Here is a 27,605-nt window from a genome sequence, read left to right as displayed (position 1 = left end):
GGTTAAGTCCAGGCTCTGTAAATCGTAAACACAACAGTCGTGGACACCTTGAAAGACGTGCCGGCGGGCGGCGCTGCCACTCAGGGCTTTTGGCCCGGTGGTTATCGCGTCGGGCCCCCGTACCCAAGGTCGTGGGTTCGCGGCCCCGGCCAGAGCAGCAAAATCTTTGTTTTCGTCCAATATCGCTTACTGCCCCTTTAAATCTCTACTAAATCTACAAAAGCAAACTGTTGTTTAAGAAAATATGACATAGGCTTGGAAAAATGTGATTTCTTTTCAAATATACACATCCTGCTGTCAGCTATCATAGCTGACAGTTTATCCTTGAGCAAAAAAAAAAAAAACCCCAGTGGATAGGAATAAGCTTGGCATAATGCATGAGCGTGTGATGGGTTCCACAGTTAACTCTAAAGGAGAAGTGGGAGGCGAGATTCTGAGCGTTTCTCCCTTTTATCTCCTTCACAGGTGTCAAAATGGAAGAGAGCCTCCCTCCTGGCACCAGCTTGAAATGCACAATCTGTAACTACACGGCAGATTCTCTTATTACATTCCAGCATCACATCATGTCTCACCTGTCACAGGCGGCCTTCAGATGCAATCACTGCCATATCAGCTTCCAGAGCCACAGGGAACTCTTACAGCATCAGGACTTACACGGGCACGGCAGCAAACTTCACAGGGAAGGCGACGGCAGCGAGCATTCCCCCAGGGGTCCCGAGGAAAGCCTCCAGCAGCAGCAGCAGCAGCAGCAGGCCCGCGCTGAGCTGGCCAACAGGAAGGATGCTCTGCTGGGAAGTCCCAAAGGGGCCCTCAACAAGGAGACCAGCACAGACGGAGAGCCTGACAAGGCTGAGAAGAAGCCCATGCTGTCGGTTCAGAAGGGAGAGGCGCACCCAGGCAGTAAAGCCAGTTTTTCTTACACTCGGATCAAGTCGGAGCCCTCTAGCCCCCGGCTGGCCTCCTCCCCTGTGCAGCATAACATGCCTACATTTCCCATGGGCCCCTTCTTGTCTCAGTTTGCTTTCTCCCAAGACATTTCCGTGGTCCCGCAGGCTTCTGAGATTCTGGCTAAAATGTCAGAGCTGGTCCACCGGAGGCTGCGCCACGGTGGGAACAACTACCCCCCTGTCATCTACAGCCCTCTCATGCCCAAAGGGGCCACCTGTTTCGAATGCAATATCACTTTCAGCAACCTGGACAACTATTTGGTCCACAAAAAGCACTACTGTAACAGTCGCTGGCAACACATGGCAAAGTCTCCGGACTTCTCCGCCCTCTCAGACAAGGTCCCGGAGGCGGTGAGCCCCAACAGTGGTCACAGTTCTGTCAGCATGTTGGCCAGCTGCCACCCCACAGAGGCGGACAGCCACCTCATGCAGTCCGCCTGTCTGAACTCCAGCGTGTTGGACATGATCAACGCCGGGGCCAAAGGGCCCGAGAAGGATCTACCGGGACAGGTGAAGAAGGTCTCCACCCCGACTGGGGCCGAGGAGAGGATGAACGGAAAGCAGTTGGAGGGGAAGAGCCCCACCACCGGTTTGGTGGAAAGTGATAATGATCCAAATAAGACGACCTGTGAGGCCTGCAACATCACCTTCAGTCGTCACGAGACCTTCATGGTCCACAAGCAGTACTACTGCGCCACCCGCCACGACCCCCCCATGAAACGCATGTCCGCCAACAAGGTGCCGTCCATGCAGAGAACCATGAGGACCCGCAAGCGCCGGAAGATGTACGAGATGTGTCTCCCTGACCAGGACCACCAGAGGCCCCCCATGGGTCAGCCGGGTTTCCTCGGAGTTCCTCCCATGAACCCTTGTACATCCCAGGAGGCCGTGGAGAGCCTGGCCGACCGCTTCCACCCCCGCTGTGACATCTTCCCAGGTATGGTACCCAAACACCTGGAGGCCTCGCTGACTGTCACCAAACCAATCCTGGCTCCCAAATGCAATACTGCGGAGCAGCAGGAGCTCGACGCCCCCATTGACCTCAGCAAAAAGTGTTCGCCGGTCCCCGACAAGACGTGTAGCTCTCCTAAAAGACTGTTGGATTATCACGAATGTGCAGTATGCAAGATAAGTTTTAACAAAGTGGAGAACTACCTGGCACACAAACAGAACTTTTGCCCTGCAACTGCCGCCGCCACCGCTGCTGCTGCTGCCCAGCAACAACAGCAGCAGCAGCAGCAGCAACAACACAATGAGACTGGCAGCCTGGAGCCGGCCATGTTCCCAGATGTGAAAAGTGAAGGCAATAACAACCCCGATGATGTCTACGATAAGAGCCCAGGCAAATGTGAGAAGAACGGCAACGGGAAGGTTATGGCCCAGAACGGAGGCATGCTCCCCCCTCACATGGGGCCTGTGCCGGCACTCAAGCCGTTCGCTGAGCCCCAGCTCATCCCATCAAAAGATGAGAACAAGAATATGTTTCTGCCCCATTGCCTTTATCCCGGAGCAATAAAGAAGGCGAAAGGTCCCGAGCAAATATCGCCGTATTTTGGGATAAAGCCAACCGATTATGTGACTGGGGGGCCGGTGATGCAGGGAGAGGCCAGCGAACAGGAGAGCGTCAATGGGGGAGGAGGAGGAGAGACCAGGGATCAGGCCCAGCAGCCGGCCGCTAATGGCTGCCCCCACCCCGGCAAGGAGCCCCTCCCCCTACTGCCCAAAAACCGGGGCATGGTCATCGTCAACGGGGGCCACAAGCCCGACGAGCGTTCAAACGCAGCTCCACTGCAGCAGGAGAACCAGCCGCAGCCGGACGGCCAGCCCCCCAACCCCTCGCCCACGTGGGGCGCCACCGAGAACCAGGCCGACTCCAACGAGAACATGTCGCCCTCCTCCAAGTCCCCGAACGAGGAGGCGGCCCCCGCGGCCACCAAAGGTGTGAACGGCTCGGGCAGTGGCAAGTACTGCCGCCTCTGTGACATCCAGTTCAACAACCTGTCGAACTTTATTACCCATAAGAAGTTTTACTGTTCATCACATGCGGCAGAGCATGTAAAATAAGTCCGAAGAATAAGACATTCTTCTTCTTGTCCTCCTCCTCCCCACACCTCCCCCCCGCCCCCCCCTCCTACTTTTAGCCCCTTTTTTCCTCCTTTGTTTTGGTACACTGTTGTGTCTGGAATAGTGCATCGCGCAGTGCTAAACGCTGCTTGTGGACAATCAAGAGAAGCTTCTTCTTTCATCGTTTTAAAAACACTTAAAAATGCAAAAACCCCATTGGTTAAAAAAGGAAAAAAGAATAAACGAATCAAGAATAATATTGGTGCCACTTTCACATTAATTTATTTTACAATCAGTATTAATAGAGGTAGGTGTTCTTAATTTAAACTTCAAAAATGAAATTTATATCAGAGTTGTTTGTAATGTTATTGTATAGTCATTCTTGTGTAGCACACATATTGTTTACACTGTAATGTAGGCTCAACGAAACGATAGACAATACAAAAATGAGATGCATTTTAGACACAAAAATAGCTACTGAGGCACTTGTGTATTCTTATTTGCTGTACCAGTTTCTGTATATGCCCCAAAATGTCACCTGCAGATCGCGACTGATGACTTTGTTCGCCTTACAGACTCGCCGTTTGGGTGAGATCCTCCCTGCACCTCACATTTTGGACATATACACATGGCTTTGCATACATCTGTGGCTGTTTGTCCCTGTCTCTCTTTTTCTTCAACTCAGATGTGGATGTTTTCATGCGGATGGCGGCATTCTTGTACAGTACTCGTATTTTCTGTTTGATGATACACTTTGGGTCTCCCTTTTTGCAATTTGCTCTCAACGCAATACTTTGTAAATGGGGGGAAACATTACTGAAAGCAGTATTATGAAATGGGGGGGGACTGTGCATATAATTATTTGTAAACCCCCCCCCCCTCCCCCCTCCCCCGTAGGGAAAAAAAAAAGAAGTTGTACAAGAATTAAGTTTATTGCTGACGAACAAGAAGGGGTGGGAGGTCAGTGGGGGATACTGATGTAAAATGATCATTCCAATGTCCTGATTATGGGAGAAAAATGTTTCTTAAAACGTTGTTGCTATGCATGTATATGGATGGAATTAAATTCCAGATCTGTTGGAAATTTTTATTTTGATGTGGTGTCATAATTAAACTTAAATCCTCAGGATAAACCAACACTGTCTGCTTTTTCTTTCACACTCACCATGTATACATAATAAAATAAAACAGCTCATGTTTGTCAAAAATAGACTAATTCAAATTAAAATAAATGAATCATATCAAGTCCAAAAATAGAGCTCGGTTTCTGATGGTGATGTAACGCAATTATATGCACACAACAGATGACCGAGACACAGGAACTCAATGTCCCTTCGCCTGCGGCGGAATATTGAGACAGAGGCGGGATGAGATAAAAGTATCAGGTTGAGCGGTGAAATGTATGTACGCCCTTCACATTGATACGGAGTTATGTATAAAAAATCTTGGCTCTGGCCAATCAGGTAAAAGAAACTGAAATAACGAGGTGAGAGATAAGATTTTTTTCCTGAATCCTGAGACTTTAAATATTTCAACCGTACAGAATGCCCTCCAGTCGTCTTCAATTAAAATAAATTCTAATGAAGTAGAGCTGTGAAAAATAACATGACTCCTCTGTGAACCTCGCCAGACGTGTAGACAATCTCGACAGATTGCTTCAAGGAAAGGTAAAAAAAAAAAAAAAAAAATTTAAAAAGATAACTTGAATATTTTATTGAATATTTAAACCATATTCAACTGCTCTTGTTCTGTCCAGGTCTGGGTTTATAGTTACGTCTTGGCCACGGGTCACTCGCTCTGCTGTCTGGCCTGTCGCTGGTTCACGAGCCTCCGCAGCTGCTGGCTGACGGCAGATGGCTTCTTGTAGATCATTCGTCGGTCGGCTCCTTTTATGTGGATCTGATTGGCTGATGGGTACGACTCCTCCAGGAACTTCCTTTGAAGCTCGGCGACCATCTGGTGCAGGGGGAGAGACGATTCACTGTGGGCTCTCGCCGTATCGCTCAGTCGCCGTGCGTTCAGTGCTTGGGGGCTAAACGCGCTCACCTGGTTCAGGTGCGCTGGTACCTGCTCATCAAAAGAATCTCCAGTGATCACACTCACCGACACCCTGCTGGAGAGGGGCTTGAACTTTGTGATGTCCCTTTAGAAACAACGACAACACAAATGTGCATTTTGAGTGATAGTGTAGCGTTCATGCCGACGTCCACCTTCAATATGGAGACGGCAGGACTGTGAGAGGAGAAGATTCCCCGTGCTGTACCTCACTTGAGCTGCGCTCTCATTCAGAAAGTAATGCTCATCCACAGCGCTGCTCTGATGGGCGGGGTTACTCAGGAGGTATTTCTGTGAGGGACAGAGGGAGTCGATCAATGAATAAATAAAGATGTCATGGATGTAAAGGATTACAACACAAGGTAAAACAGAAATCAGATATGAACTTTGTATAGTAAACATCTCACAAAAACTGAGACACTTCAAACGTCTTGTATGTGCATGGTTGGTTTAACATTTCTTCTACAGCTGCCACAGTTACAGTTACTAAATGTATTGAATATCTTTGGTGTTCGGACAAAACACAACAAAAGTTTTTGGAAACACCATCGACATTTCATGAACTCAACGACGAATCGATTAATTGAAAGGAAAAAAAAAAATGGTCAGATTAATCGTTTATGAAAAGAGTCGTTAGTTGCAGCCTTAATTTCTTCTGACCATTTTTCTGTTTGATTTTTTTTTAAATAGCGGAGACTAAAAGAAAACTGTAGACTGCATTTATAAAAAAAAATCCCTCAGTCATGTCGGCCTTGTGCCTGACGTCATACAGATCCTGTTAGATAATACATATCACCACAAACTGACACCGTGGGGCCATTTTCTCTTTCTTTTTTTTTTGCTCTTTATCTCTTTGGCACTGACACGAGATTGTAACAGTTGAGCGTATTAAGTATTATAAGGAAGTGTCTTGCAAAACTTAACCTTACTGCCCCGAGACCCGAACGCTCATCTTCCAATGCAAAGAAACATAATTCTCTAAAGTCTAAACTGGTTGCTATGGCGAGACAATTTAAATGCAGAGAAGTTCCGTGAACAGGCTCCGGGCGCAACACTGACATCACATCTGGGGGGGGGGGGCAGTGGGTGAAAGAATTCTCAAACTGAGCAGAGTTTCCCCCTTTTAAACTGTATCTATCACCCACACGTGTGATGAGACCAAACGGCTCCGGTGCTGTTAACATAGCAGCAAACAATTCTGCTCCAGTTCAATTAAGCAGTGGTTACAGAACATGCCCTTGAGAAATGGACTGCATGCTCTATTGAGTTCAGGGAGCTTGTGCATGTGTGTGCACACGTCCGTGTGCGTGTGTGCGCGTGTGTGTGTGTGTGTGTGTGCGTGCGCGTGCGTGTGTGTGTGCGCGCGCGCATTTTAACCTTCACTAGCCTGTCTACAAAACCTTTCTCTGTCCTTGGAGAATCCGAGCACAATGATGTCCTTATCTCCTTGGCAACAACTGTAATACTCGAAAAGCTGAAATAGGTCCCTCATCACTACTGCCATCAAATTGTGGGCGGGCGGCGGAGAAACAAGGCATCTTAACGAACCCCGCTCGCATTCATCCCCGACGCAGGCGTCGTTGCATCACCAAGACGAGCCGCTGTAAAAAAAAAAAAAAAAAAACATTCAATGCCTAACGCTATGTTGGAGGCGTCACTGAGCGTTCACAGCGGGGCCACTCAAGTGCAAGTTGCTCCTCTGAACGAAGACATAAGAGAAACCGAAGTGCGACTTGTTTGGTTAAAACCTAATAGACGGCCGCAGAAATTAGCTTTTTCCTGCAATAATCGTTCTCCCTGTGCGAGTCCCTAATGGGCCCGACTGTGCAAGAGTTCACTTCAACGCTGAAACAAGGTGTCAGTTGACGGAGCTCACTTCCCCCCGTGTAACCCAAGATATTGGCTGTTGTTCATCACCAGAATCCATTACTCCTCCTCTGCCTGGGACGTTTCCCATTGCAAGTCAGACACAAGTGCCACGACCGGATGTTTCTTTTAAACAGATTCGCAGCAGATCTGAGGGGCAGCAAACTGCTGCAGGAAGAAGAAAAAAAGAAAAAAACTCATCTGCAATACACAGAAAAAAAAGCCTGTAGCTTATATTAACAGCCGTTTTCCCCACAAACTGTACGACCTGTCACCAGCCGGAGATTCACAATGAAGAAAGGCCTTCGAAGATACAAGCGTGTCTGCGGCGTCGTGTCAGCGCCGTGGAATGGGTTCGATTTTCATTTATTTAAAAAATGATGTCCGGTGTCATATCGTGGCAAATTCTCAGCCTCTTGACAAGATGAAGACAAACGCTGCTGCAATCATAATCCATTCGCATCTCTGCTGAGGAGGCGGCGTGATTCTTCTCACACTAGCACCACCCTGTGGCCGTAGAGGGGAAACACGGAGGGAGAGGGGGTGTACATTTAAAATGCCTGAATGAAATATATCCCTTCTCTTACGTATTTTCAATTAGGGTTCAAGAAGGCCCAGGAAATGTTCTGTCGCAGGAGCAAAGTCTTGTCTTCAGATCATATAAATCTCTGGTATAACTTGGTATGTATATAAATCACCTCTGCATTACTCTTGACCTGCTCATCAATGTCACAACCTTCCAGACATTCTTCATTGTAATATGAGTGTGTGGGTGTAATGTGTGAGTGTGTGGGTGTAATGTGTGAGTGTGTGTGTGTGCGCGTGCGTGAGTGTGCGTGTGTGTGTGTGTGTGCGTGTGTGTACATTAGCCCGACCTGACGCTGGACGACCTCCTCCGAGACATTTTCGCCTTTGACAGTCGGTTCGATCGCCCCCAGGATGATCAGCATGCGGCTCAGACCTGTAGCAGCTGAGAACTGTCTGGCTTGGAATGTCGGCAGCACCTTACCATACCTGAACAAACACAAACACACAATATATTTATATATATATATATATATATACCTTACCAATTCTTTTTTCATTTAAAAAAATCCAGCAGGCATTGAGTAATCATTAAAAAAGACTATTTACCTCATAAACCTTCTAAATAAAGCAGAAGACCTTGAATCTTAAAAGGAGCAGATTTTCCTAAGGAAGTACCAGAACCAGCCTTTTCCATCAGTTGTTAACCATCCAACAAATGAACCAGCTGGTTTTCCAATAGTCTCTAATGTACTTGCATCTTCAGGTAAACTGCAAATGATCAAGATAGTCTTCCTTTTCGCAGCTCAAAAAACATGAAAAAGCTCAGAATCAACACAACGAGGTCGATTCGTGGCGACAACAGATACTGTACGCGAGTACATCACACAACCTCGACTCCTTTTTCAACTCAAAATCTCAAACTTTCTCTTTCGAAAACATTTGCCTGGGCAATGAGAAGGAGGTTTTTTGTGTGTGTGTGTGTGTGTGTGTGTGTGGGGGGGGGGGGGTTGGCAGATGAAAGACGACGAGCTGTGGGATTTTGTAACTCAGGAGGCCCAATCGGTCTCGGCTCACTGGTGCTCTGAATTGGCTGGTCTCAGCCTGTGGAGCCCAATCAATAGCACCGCGCGACGGCCGCGCCCCTACATTCAGCCAACGACCCCCCCCCCCGGAGATGAGACACTCATCTCAGTTTAAGTCGTACTCCTGATCGGGGCCACGCTCACAGCAGCACCGTGCCCCTGTGTCCTATCAGTTTCTCTCCGCCATGTTCCATCCTACAGTAAATATCATCGCCTCAAGGATAACTAGGAATCACCTATTTGACTGCGTCAGGTTATATGATGCAGTCCTCTTAGTGTTACACGAATGGGGACGCAACGAATGTTTATGTTCTCGGTTGTTCGACTGGTTGATTATTTTACCAATATATAGTCAGAAATAGTGACAAATGACCAGAAAACATTTTTAATATGTCTTCAAACTGCCTGTCTTGTCAATTCATATTTCTTTTCAACCATATGAAAAAGAGAATACGAGGGAAATCCTCACATTTAGTATTATTACAGTATCATTTACCCACGCGTGTGCTGTGGCTTTATGGATGTTAATATCAGCCTGTTGATATGATATTCCTCAACATCTACTACATGCGTTGATTTATAATTTCATAGAGGCATTCGAGGATAATTCCTACTGACTGATGGTGATTTCCTGTGTTCCCTTCTGATTGTTGTGAGATGCCTCGAGAGCGACTGGATGGAAAGTTACGCTCTCGACAAGATTCATTTTACTAACTTACTTTTACTACTAAGCACTTATTAACAATTGTCTGCGTAAGATAATATATGCCATAACCCACACGGTGAACGTGGTAAACATTCCTTGGTGAAGATGAGCATGTGACACATTTCGCCATTCAGCTCAAAGCACAGCTCTGCCTAGAGACAGGCTGATTTATTTTTTCTTTGAATTGGCTATTCAATTATTTAACTACAACTAAAACGTTCTAATACACTGCACACGAGCTGCAGCGGTATCTTCAGCATTTGCCACAGTAAACACGTCTCAGTGCTGCTCGGGTGCCATTTTATATCGCTCGCATCGAACCTACATCACAAGCACGCTCTTCTCAAGTGCAAAATGAACCCATTTCACCCGTTGTTGTTGATATGTTGTGTTGCCGTAAGCCCCAAAGAACTGTGGCCTCGGAAAAATGTCAAGCTCGAGCTCCGGCAAAGCGTGTCAGCACTGATTGGTCAGATAGAGCTGATGGAGGCAGCAGGAGAAGGCTTGTTCAACTGCAACAAATGGCTGCGTGAGATAACGTATCTGCCATATTCACGGTACAAGGAACGGTCCCCACAGGTCAATAATGGATAGAGGGGGGGGGGGGCTCTAATTTTCAGAGAAAACTTTTCAAATCCGACCTGCAGAGAGGGACATGTTGACATCATCATCTTCCTTCCCTCAGTTGTCCCCCCACAGTCATTCTGCACCTCCATTTAGAACCGCCTCTTTGACCTGGCTCAGCCTCTGCACACGTTCCACCCGTCAAACTCTCTCTCCCTATCAGCGCCCCCCAAGTTTGAATCTGGTCGAGTCGTTCCCGGGCCTGGCATTGACCATCACGTCAAGGATCCTCCAGCCACCTGTCCTATTCCCTCCCCTCTCTCCCTCTCCCTTTCTTTTTCGTCCCTTTTTAATTCTGCCCCGGAGTGAGGATTATGCGAAGCAAGGCATGCGTGTCAAAGGGAAATTTAGTGGGTAAAGACAGCCAAGATTGGCGGGATGAATTAAACAGATAACGGGCGGAGACGAGGTGGGGGAACCATGTAGAGCAAAACGCCTCACCGATGTTGGTCATTTCAGAGGGGCGCTTTTTTTTCCCCCCTTCTTCTCTCTCCTCCTCCCCACAGGAGCGAGGAGGCAATATCTAAATTAATAAAGTGATGAAATGAGTTTGTGCCGTGGACTTTCTGCTGTTTGACTTTCCCATCTGGATTAGTGCAGGCTGAATGGACGCTCTGTTACTTTTGTTACAACTGCGCAATTCACTGTCGGAATTTGGACCTGTGGTGATAAGGCTCCCCCCCCCCCCCCCCCCCCCCCCCTCATTACCATCTCATTCCATATGCAGGGCCTCTGTTACCTGAGAGCCTGCTCACACACCAAACACGAACTATTACACGAGCTTCTCCCAACTCTCACAATGAGCGGAGAACATTTACACGCGGCTCGACCAGGAGCTCGCGGTGTGATCACATCTTCAATCCTCGGAGACCAGGTTCTAAATGATTTGACGGGGTTATTAAAACAAGATTATGGTCATAACTGACTGTAGTAAAACACACTTTTAATTTATTGCACACATTCTACGTGACTGCAGCCCCAGGTCTTACTCAGTAAACATGTCTTCTTTACTAATGTATGTTAGTATTGTGTTCACCTTGACATTTTTGTATTTGCGTGTGATTTCATGTCCTCCTTCTCATAATAACAACTCTACCACTCTATACTTCAGATTTCTTCTCAGTATGAACTACTTCTCATTTTTATCATTATGGGTATCGGTCATTTATTTAAGCCGATTTTTCCTAAAAGATCATTTCATTTTGAATTGTGCCACTTTAGCTCTGATGCAGCCGCTGACACGACTCTCTGGACTTTATCAATGTCCCGTCCATATTTGTTTGTTCAGCCTCATAATAATGCGGCCGACAGCTCACGGCACTTTGCGTGTTACGGTCATGTTGAAAGGTTCTGTGAATTAAACATGTCCTTCAAGGTCAACAAAGTTTATTGTTGAGACTTTGTATTGTTCTAAATGTTGACGCCTTCCCACACTTTTTTTTTTTACTGCAGACAAATATCGGTTATCGTTCTCTTAGATTAGTAATAATCAGTATCGGCCCGGAAAAAGCCACATCGGTCGACCCCTAATATTGTGTACGGTGAAGCTCTTACCCTATCAGACCTCTTCCAATAAAGGAAACTCAACAACCTGAACTTCTAGTCCACGTTCTGCCTTTACAACGCAGAGCGTTTTGGTCGTATGTGTTGACAAGGTGCCACCGGGACAACGGTCATCACCTTCATGTCAGAGTGTCGTTACAGATGTGGGACAGACGACGGTGGAAAATATAGATTTTCATCCATCGTCCATAGAGATGACAGAAGAGAGACCCTCCCGCAGCTAATGAACTGTATTTTAATACTAGAAAAGGTTTTCGGTAATCCATAGAGAGACGACTTTTTAAATCAGATCTCTTTGATCTGATTCGACCTATCCACCGTTTGTTGTGTTTTTTCAAATCTTTGACAATCTTTGTCTAAGACAAAACTAAATCTGACCAGCACACAACAACAGCACTGTGTGAAGTACAACACCGTTTTACAGAAACATACTTTCAATCTCTTACAAGTTATAGTATATCATGCAACATCCCTTAACCGTGTCTTCATATTGTATATTATTGTTTGTGATACCTTCAGTATTCAATAGTCTGGATCTTGTAACTTTCACTGTATTTCATGTCAATAAGAGGCTGAGGATATGTTTAGATATGAGCTGTTCATTGACACAGTTACAGCATTGTGGTTACACACTATTTCTATTTGATCATCATCTGATTTAAACTCTGCCAATTCTGTTTTTTTCCCGACAGACAATTGAGAAACATTCCGCTTTACTTAGTGAACATTACACTTGAGATCTGCTGGACTTTACTTTACCATTCTGTGTCACTTTACTCAGCATTTGAAAAGACATTCAAGATGTGAACTGGTCTTGAACCGGGCTTGAACCTGCCAAGTGAAGATCAAATATATCACATGTGCAGCTGTAACTTTGGATCCCAGCAAACACAAGTATTTCAAAAATAATTTCCCACAGCAAATAAACAGAACTTTTACAAATTGCCTCGACGTAGGGCAATTGCAATTCCAAGGTGCAATACCCAGCATGACCACAAGGTGTCACTCTTATACCACATCAGCGCCCCCCCCCCTCCTGCGTGGAGACCCTCCTCTCTGCATCAATACTATAGATTACACTGGGGTAAATACACGGGGGCCGTGGCAGCCCTTCTTCATTAGTGGAGCATAACAGCAATAGTTACGCTTACAGTGGCTCTAATTACAATTAATTGGCATTCCCGATTCGTCGGGGAGGGTCTGGATGAGGGGGGAGGGAGGATGGGGGGGGGGGGGGGAGCTGAGTCAGGAGAGGACTGAGGGAAGAGGCTGAGGAGCCTTTACAGACCCACAGTATGAAGCACAATGAATCCCTACAGGGTCACATATCGTGCTACAAGTCAGGATTGTTTTGCACAAAATACACTGCATAACATGTAAATATAATTTCTTTTGAACATCAAAAATATTCTTAATTTAAAAATGTCCTCAACATTTTTATAACAGATGTTCTCTTTCGAACTAATGTCTTGTGTCAGAGCTAACAGGGACGATTAACCTCAAATAGATAGACATTACATACTGTAATGTCTATCAATAGACCCTGCGTCGGGCTTTTGTCAGGCCGCATCCTTTCATTATGCTTCATCCCATGTCCCACTGCCCTTAACTTTCTCTCTATTTCCTCTATCCGGTCTTCCGTCGCTCTCCCCCCCCCAAGACCCGTGTGATTGCTGCCCATCTCAGCCGAGGATTCCTGGAGGGGTTCGGCGCAGAGCTGTGCTCCAGTGGGTTATTGAACGCAGTAGCGGCGAGCGGGCTCTGAGGGGAGGGGGGACTGGATGTGTCATCACTGACTGGCTGCTGCTGTTTACCGAGGCAGAGGAGACCGAGAGAGAGAGAGAGCAAGCAAATGCTCAGAGACGACATTATGCCACTTATAGTATAACATTAATCACTGTACCATCCGAGAAGTATACAACTGAAATGATTAAATAACTTGGAGGAGAGAGGAGAGAGGAGAGAGGACTCAGTTCTGTCCTTGAATCTCTCCTAACAAAGTGCTGCGGGGAAGGGAAGAAACACTCCTTCCTCGGCCTCGATATTCAACCCCCGTCTGGCTTATAAATCAAACCCAACGCAGCAGTTGTGCGACTCTGAACGCTCGTCAGTCAAAGTGACAGTCATACGCTGCCTGTCGCACGGAGTACAGGCTCCAGGTGAGCCGCAAAACACGTGCCGACCTGCTGCACACTGAAAGCTGTGCGGGTATAATATGAGCGTGTCCACGGAGCAGTATATGCACCTGTGTATGTAATTAGGACCATGTGTTCAGTGCGTATGTGCACCTTGTCGAGCAGATTAATGACAGTTAGGATGATGGATGAGGGACGGAAAGAGTCGTTTTCACTTTGGGACTCATAACTCAATCAGGCTTCCGTCCAGGCCTGCGGCCGCATGTTCAGCCCCGCGCCGACAGACCATGACCTCATACAGCCACTTGAACGCATCGCGCACAAAGAGAGGAGTGGGTACGTCCAGTAGACTGTGGATTTATACCACACAAACACACATGTAGGTCAGGAGGAAGAGAGGATAGTCCACTAGCCAGAAGGTCGGCAGTTTGATCCCCGCTTCTCCCAGTCCGCGTGCTGGCGTGTCCTTTGGGCAAGACACTTCAAAATGCCCCCAACGCCTCTTCCGGCAGTGTATGGATGTGTGTGTGTGTGAATTGTACTGTAAAAAGCGCTTTGAATGGTTGATAAGAAGAGAAGATCTCTTCAGCTGCAATACACGAAAACACGACATAACAACGGGGATTTATGTCTGTAGTTATAGAAAAAAAAATGCACTTAAAATAAGTGAGATGTGGCGGGAAGGGACGAGGAGACTTTCAAGTGGCGTTCCTGCGAGGGTGGAGTTGCACTAAACACAGTAATGGTACATTAAAAACGGAGAGTTTGCCAATCAATCAGCATTCATTAAACCGAAAGGACGAGAGCACTCCCCCCGCTGCTGCTGCTTTCTGCGCAAATATATTCCCCATGGGGTAAATTAGTTTAATACCACACACACACACACACACACACACACACACACACACACACACACACACACACACACACACACACACACACACACACACACACACACACACACACACACACACACACACACACACACACACACACACACACACACACACACACACACACACACACACACACACACACACGGCTGCAGAAAGACAGGAGACACGTGCGCGCGAGTGTGTAAGTTGCAGCTAAAGTCTGTCTAAGAATATTATGAAAGAGTTATCAATTCAATTCATTTAGTGAAACGTATTAGTACCTTTGATGTCCTTTTTTCTAATTCTAGGTCAAATTTCAGTATCTAGAGAGTAGTCCGATTATCTGAAAGAGTGAAAAAGGTGACCAAAAAGTATGTGGATATATGATTTCCACAGCACAATGCAAATGTTTTTTCCACAGGGAAGCACTCAAAAGGTAACAACTACAATCAGGACCAGAAGTACAGTATTTGGACACTGTTGTACAGTTCTTTTGTTTATCAGGATCTGATGATTAGTTTCAAATGAAAATACTGGATTCTCGACATTAAAGTTTCATTCATCAGCTCTAATTTGTGTAGGTTTATTATAATATAGAAGAAAGAGATATGGAGATGAAGCCCGTCAAACATAGTGCCCAGATTTGAGGGGTTTTGCAGAAGTTATTTGATCCTCAGCTACTACATGTTTCTTCAGTGTTAACTCAGGCACCATGAGAGAGTTAAAGGAGGTTGAGTCGATACGAAGAGTGAAGAAGTGACATATGCAAGTGAGAAAAAATGATAAAGAGGCAAAAATAAAACCTCTATCGGAGAGATAAGGTACAACAGTTGGGCATAATCTTAAAAAAGCCCGAAAATGTCAAATGACCTGACATGTCTAAATAATTCTCACTGCAACGCCAGTCAACAATGCTCTCCAGGATGTTTTCTTGTCAACGATCAGGAACCTCAAAGGATTCACCACGAGACGAAAATCAATTGGTGAACCTCAAACGCGGAAGGGTCCCGGCGCAGTTTCCGGAAAAACACACAAAAGAAAGCGGTTGAGTTCTGTGCAACAACGTTCTACGGACTGATGAAAACATAAATCACAACGAGGAGAAACAGCTCATGACCCGGAGCCACCAGCTCGTCTGTCAGACACGGTGGAGGTTCTGTTACGGCATTTATTGGTAAATTACAGAAAGAAAAAACAGGATGAATGAGGAGGTATACAGAGAAGCATGGATGACATTTTAACATCCAGCAGGACAATGATCCAAAACATCCAGAGAGCTTGTTGTATTTAAGGTGAGGAGGCGGAATATCCTCGACTGACCGAGCCGGTACGCCATTTTCATCCAGGGATACGAACAACAAATAATTGCCTTTACCCTAAAACTGCTTCACAATAAAAGCCTCCATCTGTGTCACCAACATTTTTTTTAAATTCTTACTTTTTTCGGCAAATAATGCTTCTTCTTTTCTTTTCTTTTTCCCATGTGTGACAGTAGAGAAGATGACGGGGTGAGATGGGGAGAGATATAGAACAAAGGCTTCTTGCATATGCACCAGGGACATTGTGGTTCACGGTCGATGTCACCAGGATGCCACTGCCTCAGGGAGCTCGATGTGAAGCCTCAGCAGGAAACGTCTAGCTCCTATATCCACATTACCTTCCCTCTTCACCTTCCGACTGACATTAAGTACGAACAAACAGGCATCGCTATGGGAATGAAACCAAACAACACAACTGAGATCCAGTGAGGAGCTACGAAGGTTCTTCCCACAAAGCCTCCTCTCTAGTCACCGGCACAGAAAGACATTGTCGGGGTCATTCTGACGACAAAGACCATCGCGGGTTTGCCATGGTCGGTCCTGGTACCAAGCAGGAGCGTGGCTCAGCACGACTGCCCCCTGATAACACGGGCGGTGTTTGATTCAAACAGCCAGGTACATCCGGAAGACAACACTGGGTCGGTCCTGTGAGTGAAGAGATGTTGAGGCTTCCTGTGATTGTGCTGCTGAAACAATAGTGCCGGCGCCCGAGTGACTCAAACCACTGGCGCTCATTCTCTGAATGCAATTTGTGCGCAACACGTACACCGGGGCTTTCGGCTAATCTCTGGTGCTAGAACCACTTGCCCGGTTTTTCATCAGGAAGCATTATCAACGCCTGCAAGGAAATGAGACACATGCTCCCGTGTCTGCCGGGGGGGGGGGGGAATCCCAAATAAGAAATTTGACCCCCCTCGCAGCAAATGGTGAATGCCCGTGCACACAGACGCACGCGCACACGCGCGGAAATACCATTCTCAGGAGATGATGGTGAAATCATTTTTGTCGGATGTAACCGAACTAATTCTGCAAGCGAGCCGAGTTAATGAGCAGGTCTTTGATGTGTAAATCCTCCGGTCCCAGCGCAGAGCTGATACAGTCTCCCCACAATCCTGCTCAGGTGCAGCGCTGCTCCCTCCTGCGTTACTTATCTTGTGTACCGAACACTGTAAAAAAAAAACTCTGACAGCTAATAAACCCATATCTACAACAGAGGAATAAACGCCTCCATGCAACCTTTATGAACGCAAAAAATTCAAAAAAAATAGAAGAAGATAAAGCATGCTGAAGCCATTGATGCCCATGGCACTGGGATGCTGGGATGTCAGGATGCCGGGTGTTGTGCTGCATCTCTCACGTCTTCATGCTGCCATATCCCATTTCCCTGTTTCTATTTTTACTCCCCCCGTGGAAATCCGACACACATGATAAAAACAGCTTTTTCACGGAGTGAAAATGTTAAGTCCTTGATTCATTTCATTTCTCCATCGCTTCTCCACAGAGTAATTGGATTGTGGCTACACCGTCATGTACTCCAGTGAAATGAATGCCTATTAATCAGAAGATAATTGGACACATACCCCTGATAAATGGCGCCGCTCCACTTTGAGTCACGTACAAATTAGGCCATTTTCAGGGATCCATTCCTTATCCGGCTCCGCTCATACTTATGTAAGCGGCGAGCTAACACCGGTGCACGGAACTGCAGCTGCACGGAGTCGTGGAGTGATGCTCTAAAAACGTGATTAGCTGATTTTATCGCTTTCTGTCATGTCAGAGTATATGTTACCTCCACATGTGAGCTCACTTGTTGCTTGTGAGTTGTTTTGTTTCGTATATATCGCTGTTTGCAAAGTGATTGACAGCCACAAAGACCTACAATCCTCCGAAAAATACCAATGTTTTTATTATTTGAAGTGCTATGCCAGGTCGTATTAGCGGGGTCATTCCTAAGTTCCCTCAGCCCTATGTACCCTCATTTCTATCAAATTTCCCCTGTATCAAAATTAGGCCCTGTGTTAGTGGGGGTGAGGGAACATAGACACGCTCCCCCTTCAGCTTAGTGGTCCTCTCCTCTGTCACTGTAGTTTTTATAAATAACATCTAAATAAGTAAACTAACCCTCACTAGTTCTTACTGTGTTTTGGATGCCGTGTTTATGAGCATGTTGTTTGTCTGATGAAAATAATATCCGCTGCCGGGACAGATAAGACGCTCTGGATTCCGTCACATTCAGCTAGTGTAGTTGCTAACGTCATTGCCTCGGCAATCCGTTAATTATTTATGTTTTATTTGCTTTGCAGTTGAGTTCAAATATTACATGAGAGTAGTGTTATCAGTTTATCCTTGTTTCCAGTTTATAATTGACACATTCACAAACATTCCTCCTCTGCACTCTGGATTATCATTAATAACAACCCGCCCCCCTCTGTATGATAATTACTGTACTATCAGATATATGCTGTGACAACGACTGCCACTTGACGCGTATCTCTCACGGAGGATTAAAGCAGTATTATAACAATTCTGTCAGTCAGTGATGACAACCGCCACAACCCCTCGCTCTTCCCCTCATCCGTTAAGAGAGTGTGATCATTTAATGAGTTTCTTCAGCCTACAATTAATCATGCTGATGAGCCCCACCCAGCGCAGATAACCAGCTACAGTATCCTCACCATGACAGCCAATAGAGGAAAAGTTTGGAGCTCGACTCGTGAAACATGTTGGCATCTCGGCCTCCGTCCTCCTCGTCCTAATCCTTTCCTTCATACATTTCATTTTTCCCTTCTCCTCTTCCCTGCCTCTCCCTTTTTATCTTTCCCCCGCTCTGCGCTTCAGAGCTCCTTATCATCCTCTTCACTCCTCTCCACGCTCCTCTTTTCTCAAATCTCCTTTTCCAATTCGCATTTTTCACATCCCGATTCGAGTTTGTGCTCCTTCAACATCTTTCCGTCCAACCTCTTCTTTCCTTTCCGTCGTCAGCTGCCTCCCTCCCTTTAATTATTCCACCACCTCTGTCCTTCACATGTCCCTGAATCCTCCTGTGAACTCACCAGTACTCCTTCCACTGGTCCTCCTCGAAGACGTCCTCTGGGATGGGATCAATCAGCACCAGGTCTGACACTTGCCTGAGGACAATGAGAGGGCACACACAAATAGAACTCGGATGAGCAAAGACTCGTTGACTGTCCACTTTACCCTCCTGGCCTGGCCCTTAATGGGTGCGAGATGGATGGCGTCACCGCGTCGGTCCTCCTGTAGATTTGTCCGTCCCGTGTCCCCACAGACCGATATACACCACATCCGGGGGCAATATTTCCATTTGGAAAAGGTGTCATCCACTCACCGCTGCTTAATTTTCTCCCTTAACTGCAGCAGCGTCGTGCCTGATTAAATACTAAATCTTTCATTCCCGGTACAGGCTACTTGTCACGTTAATCACAACGTTGTCTCTGAGATGGCGAGGAGTTATGGGGGTTGATGGGAATGGTCACTGGGTTAGATCCAGTGTGAGTTCGAGAGGCACTTCATGTGCTACGAAGCCATTTTCAAATTAGTTATCTTAACATTTTAGCAAAGATTTAATAGACCTTTAAAGATGCCTTGAGATATTCTATAAAGAAATTTTCTTATAAAATCACCAAAAACTAGAGTGGCACTCTGGCAAGGCCCAACAGTTGCCTTAAATTCAAACAAACCACACCGAATTGCCCACATCATTCCCTTAAATATGCCTATTAATTCTGAATTTCTTCTAGTGTTGTGTGCGTTTGCTATCACCTGACTTCTCTTACTTTTCAGTGAAAAGAGGCAAAGAGTTGGTAATTCTCAGGGGAAAAGAGTGAAGCAGTTTTGACTTTTGATGTTCTAAATATAAATATATATATATTCATAAATATATATTTATTTCCAGGCGGGTATGAATGAAGACTTCTCAATTAATGACTTTTTTCTCATAAATATCTCTTAATTATGTGGTTTTGCAGTGGTTTGCATGAATTTGTGGATTTGCACAATTCATTTTTCATGATGAACGTTTTATGAGCCTGATGAGGGCCACAGGCCGAAACACAGCAGTTTAACTGTAATGGAACAATTGATGGAGTTGACTCTGGAAGACGGAGACCGTGGATGTCTTAAGAACAAGTGTATTTATTATAAGAGCTCAATGTTGAGGAGGCTTCTGGTTCGCTGCACAGATCAACACGGTGGTCAGTGTATGGCCTAACCCCGGTCCCCGTGGGTGTATTTAGCTGTCTCAGACTAATGTCGTCATCTCACAAACACAATGGCTATTTCCATCGTAACACTCTGTGTATGTTCTATATTTACTGCTTTGTGTCTTGCAAGATGTAGCCTAGCCTCGGCCTGCCACAGATACGATGACCTCGCACATAGTGCATGAGAACACTCGACACTCGACAATAAAGATGTTCTGTATGAGTGCTGCGAGTGTTGCTGGACATTTGACCTTAATGTATATACAGTACTCTATACTCACGCATCATGAATGTGGCTGTAGAACCTGCCGTTGAACGCGCCGAGCTCAGACCCCACCAGGATGAAGGGCTTGGCTATCGAGGCGGCCTGGATGAGTCGGTGCAGATCGTCCACCATCCTGGAAGACAGATAACATTCATCTGCCTCTGCACACAAACCAGGGCAACAACTGCAAACTGTGCCAGGGGGGTTATTTATCCGGCTAGGTGGGACTAGGACAGCCCAAGATGAAAGATGAAGACGACGGGCCATCATTAATCTCATTAATCTCTCGTCTGCTCATTTACAGGTTTATTAGGAACCCAGAGGAGAGTCGTTAGTTGGATGCAAAAGAATGAGGTGTAAGAAGAAGAAGGAAGGGGTAAAAATGAAAAGAAGCTTTACAGATTCTGTGCTAAAATTGCAATAAAGATTGTTAATAACTATCTAATCAATCACTTTACACACATGGCACTAAAAATAACCAGGACTACTGGAACCCAAATGACGGCATGAAGGAAGACACTGCTGGCTCCTCTCCACCACAAAACACTGCAGGACGATCACCAGCGGACTTATATCATCACAGGGAGCATCATCATTATATGAGATGCAGCAGCTCCTCTCTGAGAGCCATCTGTCGTCCCGGGCTCCGCTCGCTGTGCTAATAAATCAAATGAAATGAAAAGTTTTTTTCATGAGACTGAGGCGGGGCTGCGGCCATCAAACTCCATGAGATATTGAACTCTGGGAAGATTGCTTGCATCTCCCAATGCGCGGCCGCCCGCCTTCTGAGCAAGAGGCCAAGGTAAACTGGACCGCTGACCTTTGGCGAACCACGCCTGGTAAATCCGTTAGGCAGATTTAGGATTCCACAAAACGCGTTACTGTGTCAAGAGGCCGGAAGATTATACAGCCCAGTCTCTCAGCGGTGTGAGACAGGGCAGGGCAGAGGAAGGCAATACGTGATGTGTCCATGTTTCTCTGCTGGCTGGGACATGACAAAGTCCTCAAACTGCCTCTTCATCATGGAAATATTGATTGCCTGTGGATATTTACTCTGCTGTAATGTAGTGCAGCGGGATATTTTATCTCATCTTGACACGTGTGTAATTGTCACATCTAAATGTGAAATATCAACAGAAAATTTATTGGAAATAAAAACGCTGATGGTACAATTCATACTTCAAGTAAAAAATATGCTAATCAACCTGCGGTTGCAGCTTCTCTGACATTTTTCTATTTGTTATATTTAATATAGAGCTGCAACAGTTAATCGATTAGTAATCGACTACTAAATTAATCGCCAGCTTTTTTGATAATCGATTAATCGGTTAAAGTTGTTTTTATTTTATTTTTTAAGTCTAAATTCTTCTGATTTCAGCTTCTTAAATGTGAATATTTTCTGGTTTATTTGCTCCTCTATGGCAGTAAATTGAATATGTTTTGGGTATGGACAAAACAAAACATCATCTTTGGGTTTGGGAAAGACAATCGTCATTTTCATGGACCAAACAACTAATCGACTCATCGAGAAAATAATCAGCAGCTTAATCGATAATGAAAATAATCGTTAGTTGCAGCCCTAGTTTAATCTTGAATGGAAAATCTTTGGTTTTCGTTGGTCGAAAAACAGGCATTTGGAAATTGCACTGACATCTTACAGACCGATTAACAAAACAAAAAATTAAAGCTAGATCAATGAATCTGCAATGAAAATGTGGAAATGTTCGCTGGTTCCAGAGAATGTGCTGCTTTTCTCTGTTTTCCAACCTTTGTACACTAAATATCTTTGGGTTATAGAGTGTTGGTCAGACAAATAGGAGCCTATTTGCTTTGTGTTATGCACTTGCACAGATGACCATGATCCTTGACCTTCATCAGCAGCCTCTGTTGATGATGAGCGTGACTAGGATTTGCAGTCCTGCTGGATGTTGAGACCCAAACCATTTTTCCCTCTTACAGCCTTGAGCTAGAGTTTCCTGAAACTGACACTAGCAATAGAGTAGGTCAGCACAGAAACTGAAGAGGTGCCATCACCACAGGCCTGCTTCACGTGAAGGATTCCCCCACAGTACTGTAGATTCTGGCTCCCCCTCCCATCAGCACTTATCAAATCCAGATTCACCTCCATCACACACCACAGTCACAGTGAATCAGGTCGGACTGCATCTCATTTAAAATATCAACAAATTGATTTTTACAAATTCAGCAACAACAGATAACAACAAATAAACTAATAATAATAATAATGAACAAGACAGCTCATGACAATGAAAGAGCTGATTTTCCAACTGATACTGACTTTATGTTTACGTTGTAGACGTGCACGGGGACAAAAGAAAGTGTTATCCGACGTTTTATAGGTCACTGGGGACTCAGAATGCCAAATAAAGTTGCGGTCCTCTCACCGTCCTGTTGTTGACATCCCCCAAACTTTCTCGGTTCCCGTGGTTTCATTGGGCATCAGCCGCTTGCTGAAGCCAAGTCCCATTCTGTCATAGGTACAAACCTGAGCAGTGTGACAAACAGGGACACCACAGGTTCAGAAGGCTTTTTGAATAACACCATGACACACACAAACACACACGAGATGCTCTCAGTAAGGACCCTGCCCCCTCCCAATCCTGTAGAGACACATTAAAGATGCACACTGGTTGAATTGAAAAACGAACGTACATGTGCTGGTTTAAACTAGAATCTGCAAGTTTGTTTTTGTGACTGCTGTTGTGATGCAGTTGTTCAGATGGATCTTCCCCCACAACAAGCCTGTGACCTCATTCGGGTCACATTTCAGACAAACAACACGGGGCAGGCTGTCAGCCCTGACTTTCTGCTGCGCTGAATCCCTGTTGAGCAGAGACGATGTGGCAAAGCCACTGCAGCGACTGTCCTTACGTAACACTGACAACAAATAACACTGGTGTATTATATATGAAGCTGATTCCACACAAAGTTCCCCACAGTGTGGATGTTCTCGGACAAAGGCAAACTAATGGCAGGATGCCAACGCAGCCTCAGTGCATCTCATGAATGTGATTAATCCAAGATATTTATTTCAGGTCTGATGAGCTAATTCTTTTGAACAGAGTAATAAAGATTTAAATAATATTTTTGGTAAATAGTCTCAAAATACAAGCTGTTTTAATACGATCTGCACAGTAATTGTGTCGTTTCCCCACCTTTGTTAGTGTGGCCACACTTTCTTGGACATGAAACCACACGTCTGACGACATTCCAGTTGGTGAATCCAGTATGACTAGACAAGAAGAAGACGATTAGACTGAGCTCAGACACGACAAGCGGGACATTATTCATGGCATTTTCAAAGAAATTGTTTTTAATTACCAACTGGTTTCCCTTGTCCTTTACACAAAAGATGCATCTTTTGACCCAAACCAACATCAACGATCTGGCCATCTGAACAGAAGGGGGAGAGAATAGAGACATTTGGCTTCAATGACATCATAAACTTCATGCTGAGTGACAAACTCCCAAAAGAGGCGGTATAATTAACACACTTAGTAAATATATGAAAACCTTGAACTAAAAGGAAACAATGACTTTGTAATACTTAGATGAGAGAGAACCTTTGGGCAGCAGCATCTGTCCTTCTCTCTGCAGCGACGCATAGTTGAGGAATGGAGGGATGATGATGATTAAAAGTAAACACTTCCCGAGGTTGATGAGCACGGAACGGTAAGAGACTCCGCCGTTGGCCTCAGCCGGGCTCTGACGTCTCTGATCTGGACCCTATTTTACATAGAGAAATGTGATGTTGACTTGTTGAACAAACAGCATACAGCCAGAGTCATACAGATGTGTACCTAAGAGAACTGGGGAAGTTTGAATGGGTAATCACACTAGAGCTGCAACAGTTAATCGATTAATCGATTAGTAATCGCCAACTATTTTGATAATCAATCAATATGTTCAAGTTGTTATTATGAAAGAAGAAGTCCAAATTCTCTGATTTCAGCTTCTTAAATGTGAATATTTTCTGGTTTCTTTGCTCCTTCATGACAGTAAACTAATTATATTTGGTGTTTTGACAAAACAATAACATCATGTTGGAGTTTGTGGAAACACGATCGACATTTTCACCATCTTATGGACCAAACAACTAATTGAGAAAATAATCGGCAGTTTAAACGATAATGAAAATAATCACTAAAATGACACCAGGCACTGATTAAATGTCAAGGTTATTTCTTTTGTTTACTGCACGTATCAAGTCAAATGTTTAAAATAAAAAATGTTGAATACACTATTTTTTAAAAGCATCTCCCCCTGTAATTTCAGTGCCTAAACATTTGCCTATTATGAATCAATTTATAGTTATGACAAACTGTACATTTGTGTTGTCATTTGAGCAAAGTCAGGTTTAATTTCCAAGCCCTGCAATAATAATAAATCATCATCAAAAGCCCCAAAAGCAAACTGAGGGCATCTGGGTTATGCACTGTGTATTTTATTAAAAAATATATGACCCTCTCACATTTAATAGGCAAACTACTCACAAATATTGTTATTTAATCGTCCTGGATGTGTGCAGAATTAAAGAAGTGATGCTATGGATTTGTCTGAATAATTCAATATGATAAGGTTTACAGTTGCTAAACTTCAAATATGCGAAAAGTACTGAAATGGCTGTTTTTTAAATGGGAATTCGTCTCTTCTTCTCTCTGCACGAAATGAAAAAAGTCATGCTTCATGCAGAATTGTGAGATCAGTGTGTGACTACAATAGGAGAACGTTAATAGTTTGAAAGCATGCGATCAAAACACATTGAAGCAGGTTAGCTTTAGCTTATAAAAGCTAAAGCTAACCTGCTTTAGCTAATAATAGCTAACGCAGGTTAGCTTTAGGTAATAATAGCTAACGCAGGTTAGCTTTAGCTTAACATAGCTAACAGTGGGGTTGTCACGTGGCGTTACCTTCTTATCGGCATTGTCGGCTTCGTTGCTTGATGCTGGAGCTTCCGTTCTCCGACGCATTTTGAAATAGAGTGATAATTAATAAAAACAATAATAATAAGTGCTGTAACCGGGCAGAATCTGGTGAATGAATTGAATTCTTGCAGCTACTTCCGGGTAGACGTACAGAAGCCGACAGGAGACAAACTTTCCCTCGTGGCTGCTTTTTATCCCGAACCATGTGAGTGTAAAGTTGTCGTTTGTCTTCTCGTCGCAAATATTACGATCTATCACCACGAAAAAGGCAATTAATATAAACTCTCTCTTGATATGATTTCAACTGTGATATTTATTATTACATTTTACAGTTTAATAAGTTTGCACCGCCGAAGACTACCACCGTCAAATCAATAATTCACTTTTATATACTGAAAACACAATCATATTTTGTTACTATATGATTATAATAAAAGTAAGAACAACAATATTCATGATCATTATTACTACTATTCGTTGTTGTTGTTGTTGTTGTTGTGCATTTACTATTTTGTTCTATTTTTATATTATTTTCTATCTATCCTTCACATTATAGATAAACAACTCTCTCTCTCTTTCTGTGGTGCATCTATGATTATTGTAGCAGTAAAATTACAGGCCTGCAGGAGGCGCACTGCCCCACAAACCCATCCTGTATTCCACATCAAACTTTAGTTAAAATATGTGTCACACATTCTAAATGAAATATGAGCCTAATATAAACTGGAGGTCATTGATTAAACACATGTAAACTTGATGCGGGGGTCAAATGGATTAAGATAATTAGAAAACTGGGGGTGTGATTGTGTTCCCCCCCCTCTTAGAACCGCCAATCAAACCCTCTTCATGTTTAATAACGCATTTGTGGTGGGCAGGGCAGCTGCTTGTAAGAGGAGTCATTTATGCAAATGGTTGTTTCGTGCATGTGTCAAAGAGTGCTGCTTGGCGTCACTCGGGGCCCTGTGATGAGATGATGATATTCAGCATCATTCACACGCGCGCAGAACGCCACACGGTGCACTTGTTGCGGACTGGGTCTTCGCTTTGTTTGGCTGCAGCTCCATGTTGTCTGTTATCTTTGTGCACATTTCACACACCAGAGGGACATTGAATTATTGAGCACTGGCTTAAGGAGAATATTGAGTTTGTTAATTTATGTGCATGACATCAGAAACATCATGAAGGGAGGATAAAAGATGATTTTTTTGTTTTGTTTAGTGTTGTATTTACCTTTAATATTCACCACAATACCAGACAGACGACCTTGCCTGTTTGCCCATTAAGCAGCGTCTCGACAAAGAAAAAGCCTCAACAATAAACCTTGTTTAGATAGCAGGTGACTGGAGCCATGTTGGGAATTCATTGCAGTAATTAAAAAGCCTGGCTGGACCAAAATGATGAATGTCAGGTATTGACTCACTGTGTGTGTGTGTGTGTGTGTGTGTGTGTGTGTGTGTGTGTGTGTGTGTGTGTGTGTGTGTTTGCTGTATGTTTCAGGGTATATCCAGGGTTGATTAAAGCTAATGATGCAGGGTCTTCTCTGCCTCTTGCTTCTGTTCCAGCTCCACATAATTAGGTCAGAGAGAAAGATGGTCTAATCAGACAACTGTTGTTTCCCCTCTGCAGTTGGCGGACGCCATTCAAACAAAGGACCATCTCTCCTCGGCGCTCGACTTCGACGTGGCCCGTCTGTCTGAACCCCAGAGACGTAACAAGGGAGAGGACAAACCACTTGTAGCTACGCTAACGTTAGTTAACGTGGATGTGTGACTGGTACCACAACACGGACGTTTGGGGCTATTTCGACTTTAATCTCGATATATTGACTTTATTGTCAAAATGTTAAATACATTTAAAAAATCTTCCCCCTCATTAATGAAAAAGAAAATTCTTCCCCCTCATTTTTTCTTCTTATGCCTGGCCCTAATACTCTTCCGTAGATTTGACTGGTGATTCTATATGGAGTTTTTATTTCTCAGTGACCATTAAAAGCACAGTCACTTTATGGATCCCTCTGGTCTTGTTAGCCCGAAATAAACTGCCCAGGAGCGTTGCTCAAATGACTACCACTGGGCGAGACGACTTCCCTATAAGGTTGTAAAAATGGTAAAACAACCTCTTTTTTTTGCTGTCTGTCCCATCAAAGGTTTAGACCTAGTATCATACTAACAGAAAAAATAAATTATTATTACGTGATGTCCTTGACTGTCCCAATAAAGGTTGGTATTCGTAGTTCGTCCCTTGGATTACTGGAGCATGGTTCAGGGGCTTTACACGTCAAACCCAGTGATTCCAGCAGTGATTACATGCTGAGATTGTCTGATTTGACCTGAAATATAGTTTCATATGATACCTTTCTTTTGAAGCACACATGCGTTCTATTGCCGTGTGATATAAATGATGACAAAAA

General features: G+C 44.6%; 2 protein-coding genes across 8 annotated transcripts in view; one reads left to right on the top strand and one right to left on the bottom strand.

The window, feature by feature from the left end:
• The window catches only part of zfpm2a (zinc finger protein, FOG family member 2a), a 146,356-nt gene extending 142,208 nt beyond the window's left edge, over positions 1-4,148 (top strand). For all 7 annotated transcript variants that reach the window (XM_035605372.2, XM_035605287.2, XM_035605464.2 and 4 more), the window contains one exon: positions 466-4,148. In XM_035605372.2, the coding sequence (XP_035461265.2) occupies positions 466-3,011 (2,546 nt within the window). In that variant the 3' untranslated portion in view covers positions 3,012-4,148. The remainder of the gene's footprint in view (positions 1-465) is intronic.
• Positions 3,928-25,363, bottom strand: si:dkey-122a22.2. Its single transcript, XM_035606601.2, has 11 exons — positions 25,181-25,363; positions 23,834-23,996; positions 23,592-23,663; positions 23,426-23,502; positions 22,655-22,755; positions 20,266-20,382; positions 18,818-18,892; positions 7,808-7,946; positions 5,275-5,357; positions 5,058-5,154; positions 3,928-4,967 (listed from the first exon to the last, which is right to left on the bottom strand). Exons 1-11 carry the CDS (start codon positions 25,238-25,240, stop codon positions 4,800-4,802), a joined length of 1,152 nt encoding a protein of 383 aa, XP_035462494.2. The 5' UTR covers positions 25,241-25,363; the 3' UTR covers positions 3,928-4,799.
• Between the last annotated feature and the right edge of the window lie 2,242 nt (positions 25,364-27,605).

Source organism: Scophthalmus maximus, chromosome 1, assembly GCF_022379125.1.
Source record: "Scophthalmus maximus strain ysfricsl-2021 chromosome 1, ASM2237912v1, whole genome shotgun sequence".
Lineage (NCBI taxonomy): Eukaryota > Metazoa > Chordata > Actinopteri > Pleuronectiformes > Scophthalmidae > Scophthalmus > Scophthalmus maximus.
The sequence above is the reverse complement of the archived record's forward strand: the minus strand, read 5'-3'. Positions and strand labels throughout refer to the sequence as shown.

What these genes read in the sequence shown, in the direction of transcription:
- si:dkey-122a22.2 (XM_035606601.2), bottom strand. Translation starts at nt 25,240, where the DNA reads ATGCGTCGGAGAACGGAAGCTCCAGCATCAAGCAACGAAGCCGACAAT. An exon ending in TACAGCCACATTCATGATGC is followed by an intron (nt 18,893 to 20,265) that starts GTGAGTATAGAG and finishes CATTGTCCTCAG; the next exon opens with GCAAGTGTCAGACCTGGTGC. An exon ending in GACCAGTGGAAGGAGTACTG is followed by an intron (nt 7,947 to 18,817) that starts GTGAGTTCACAG and finishes GTGTTTGTTCAG; the next exon opens with GTATGGTAAGGTGCTGCCGA.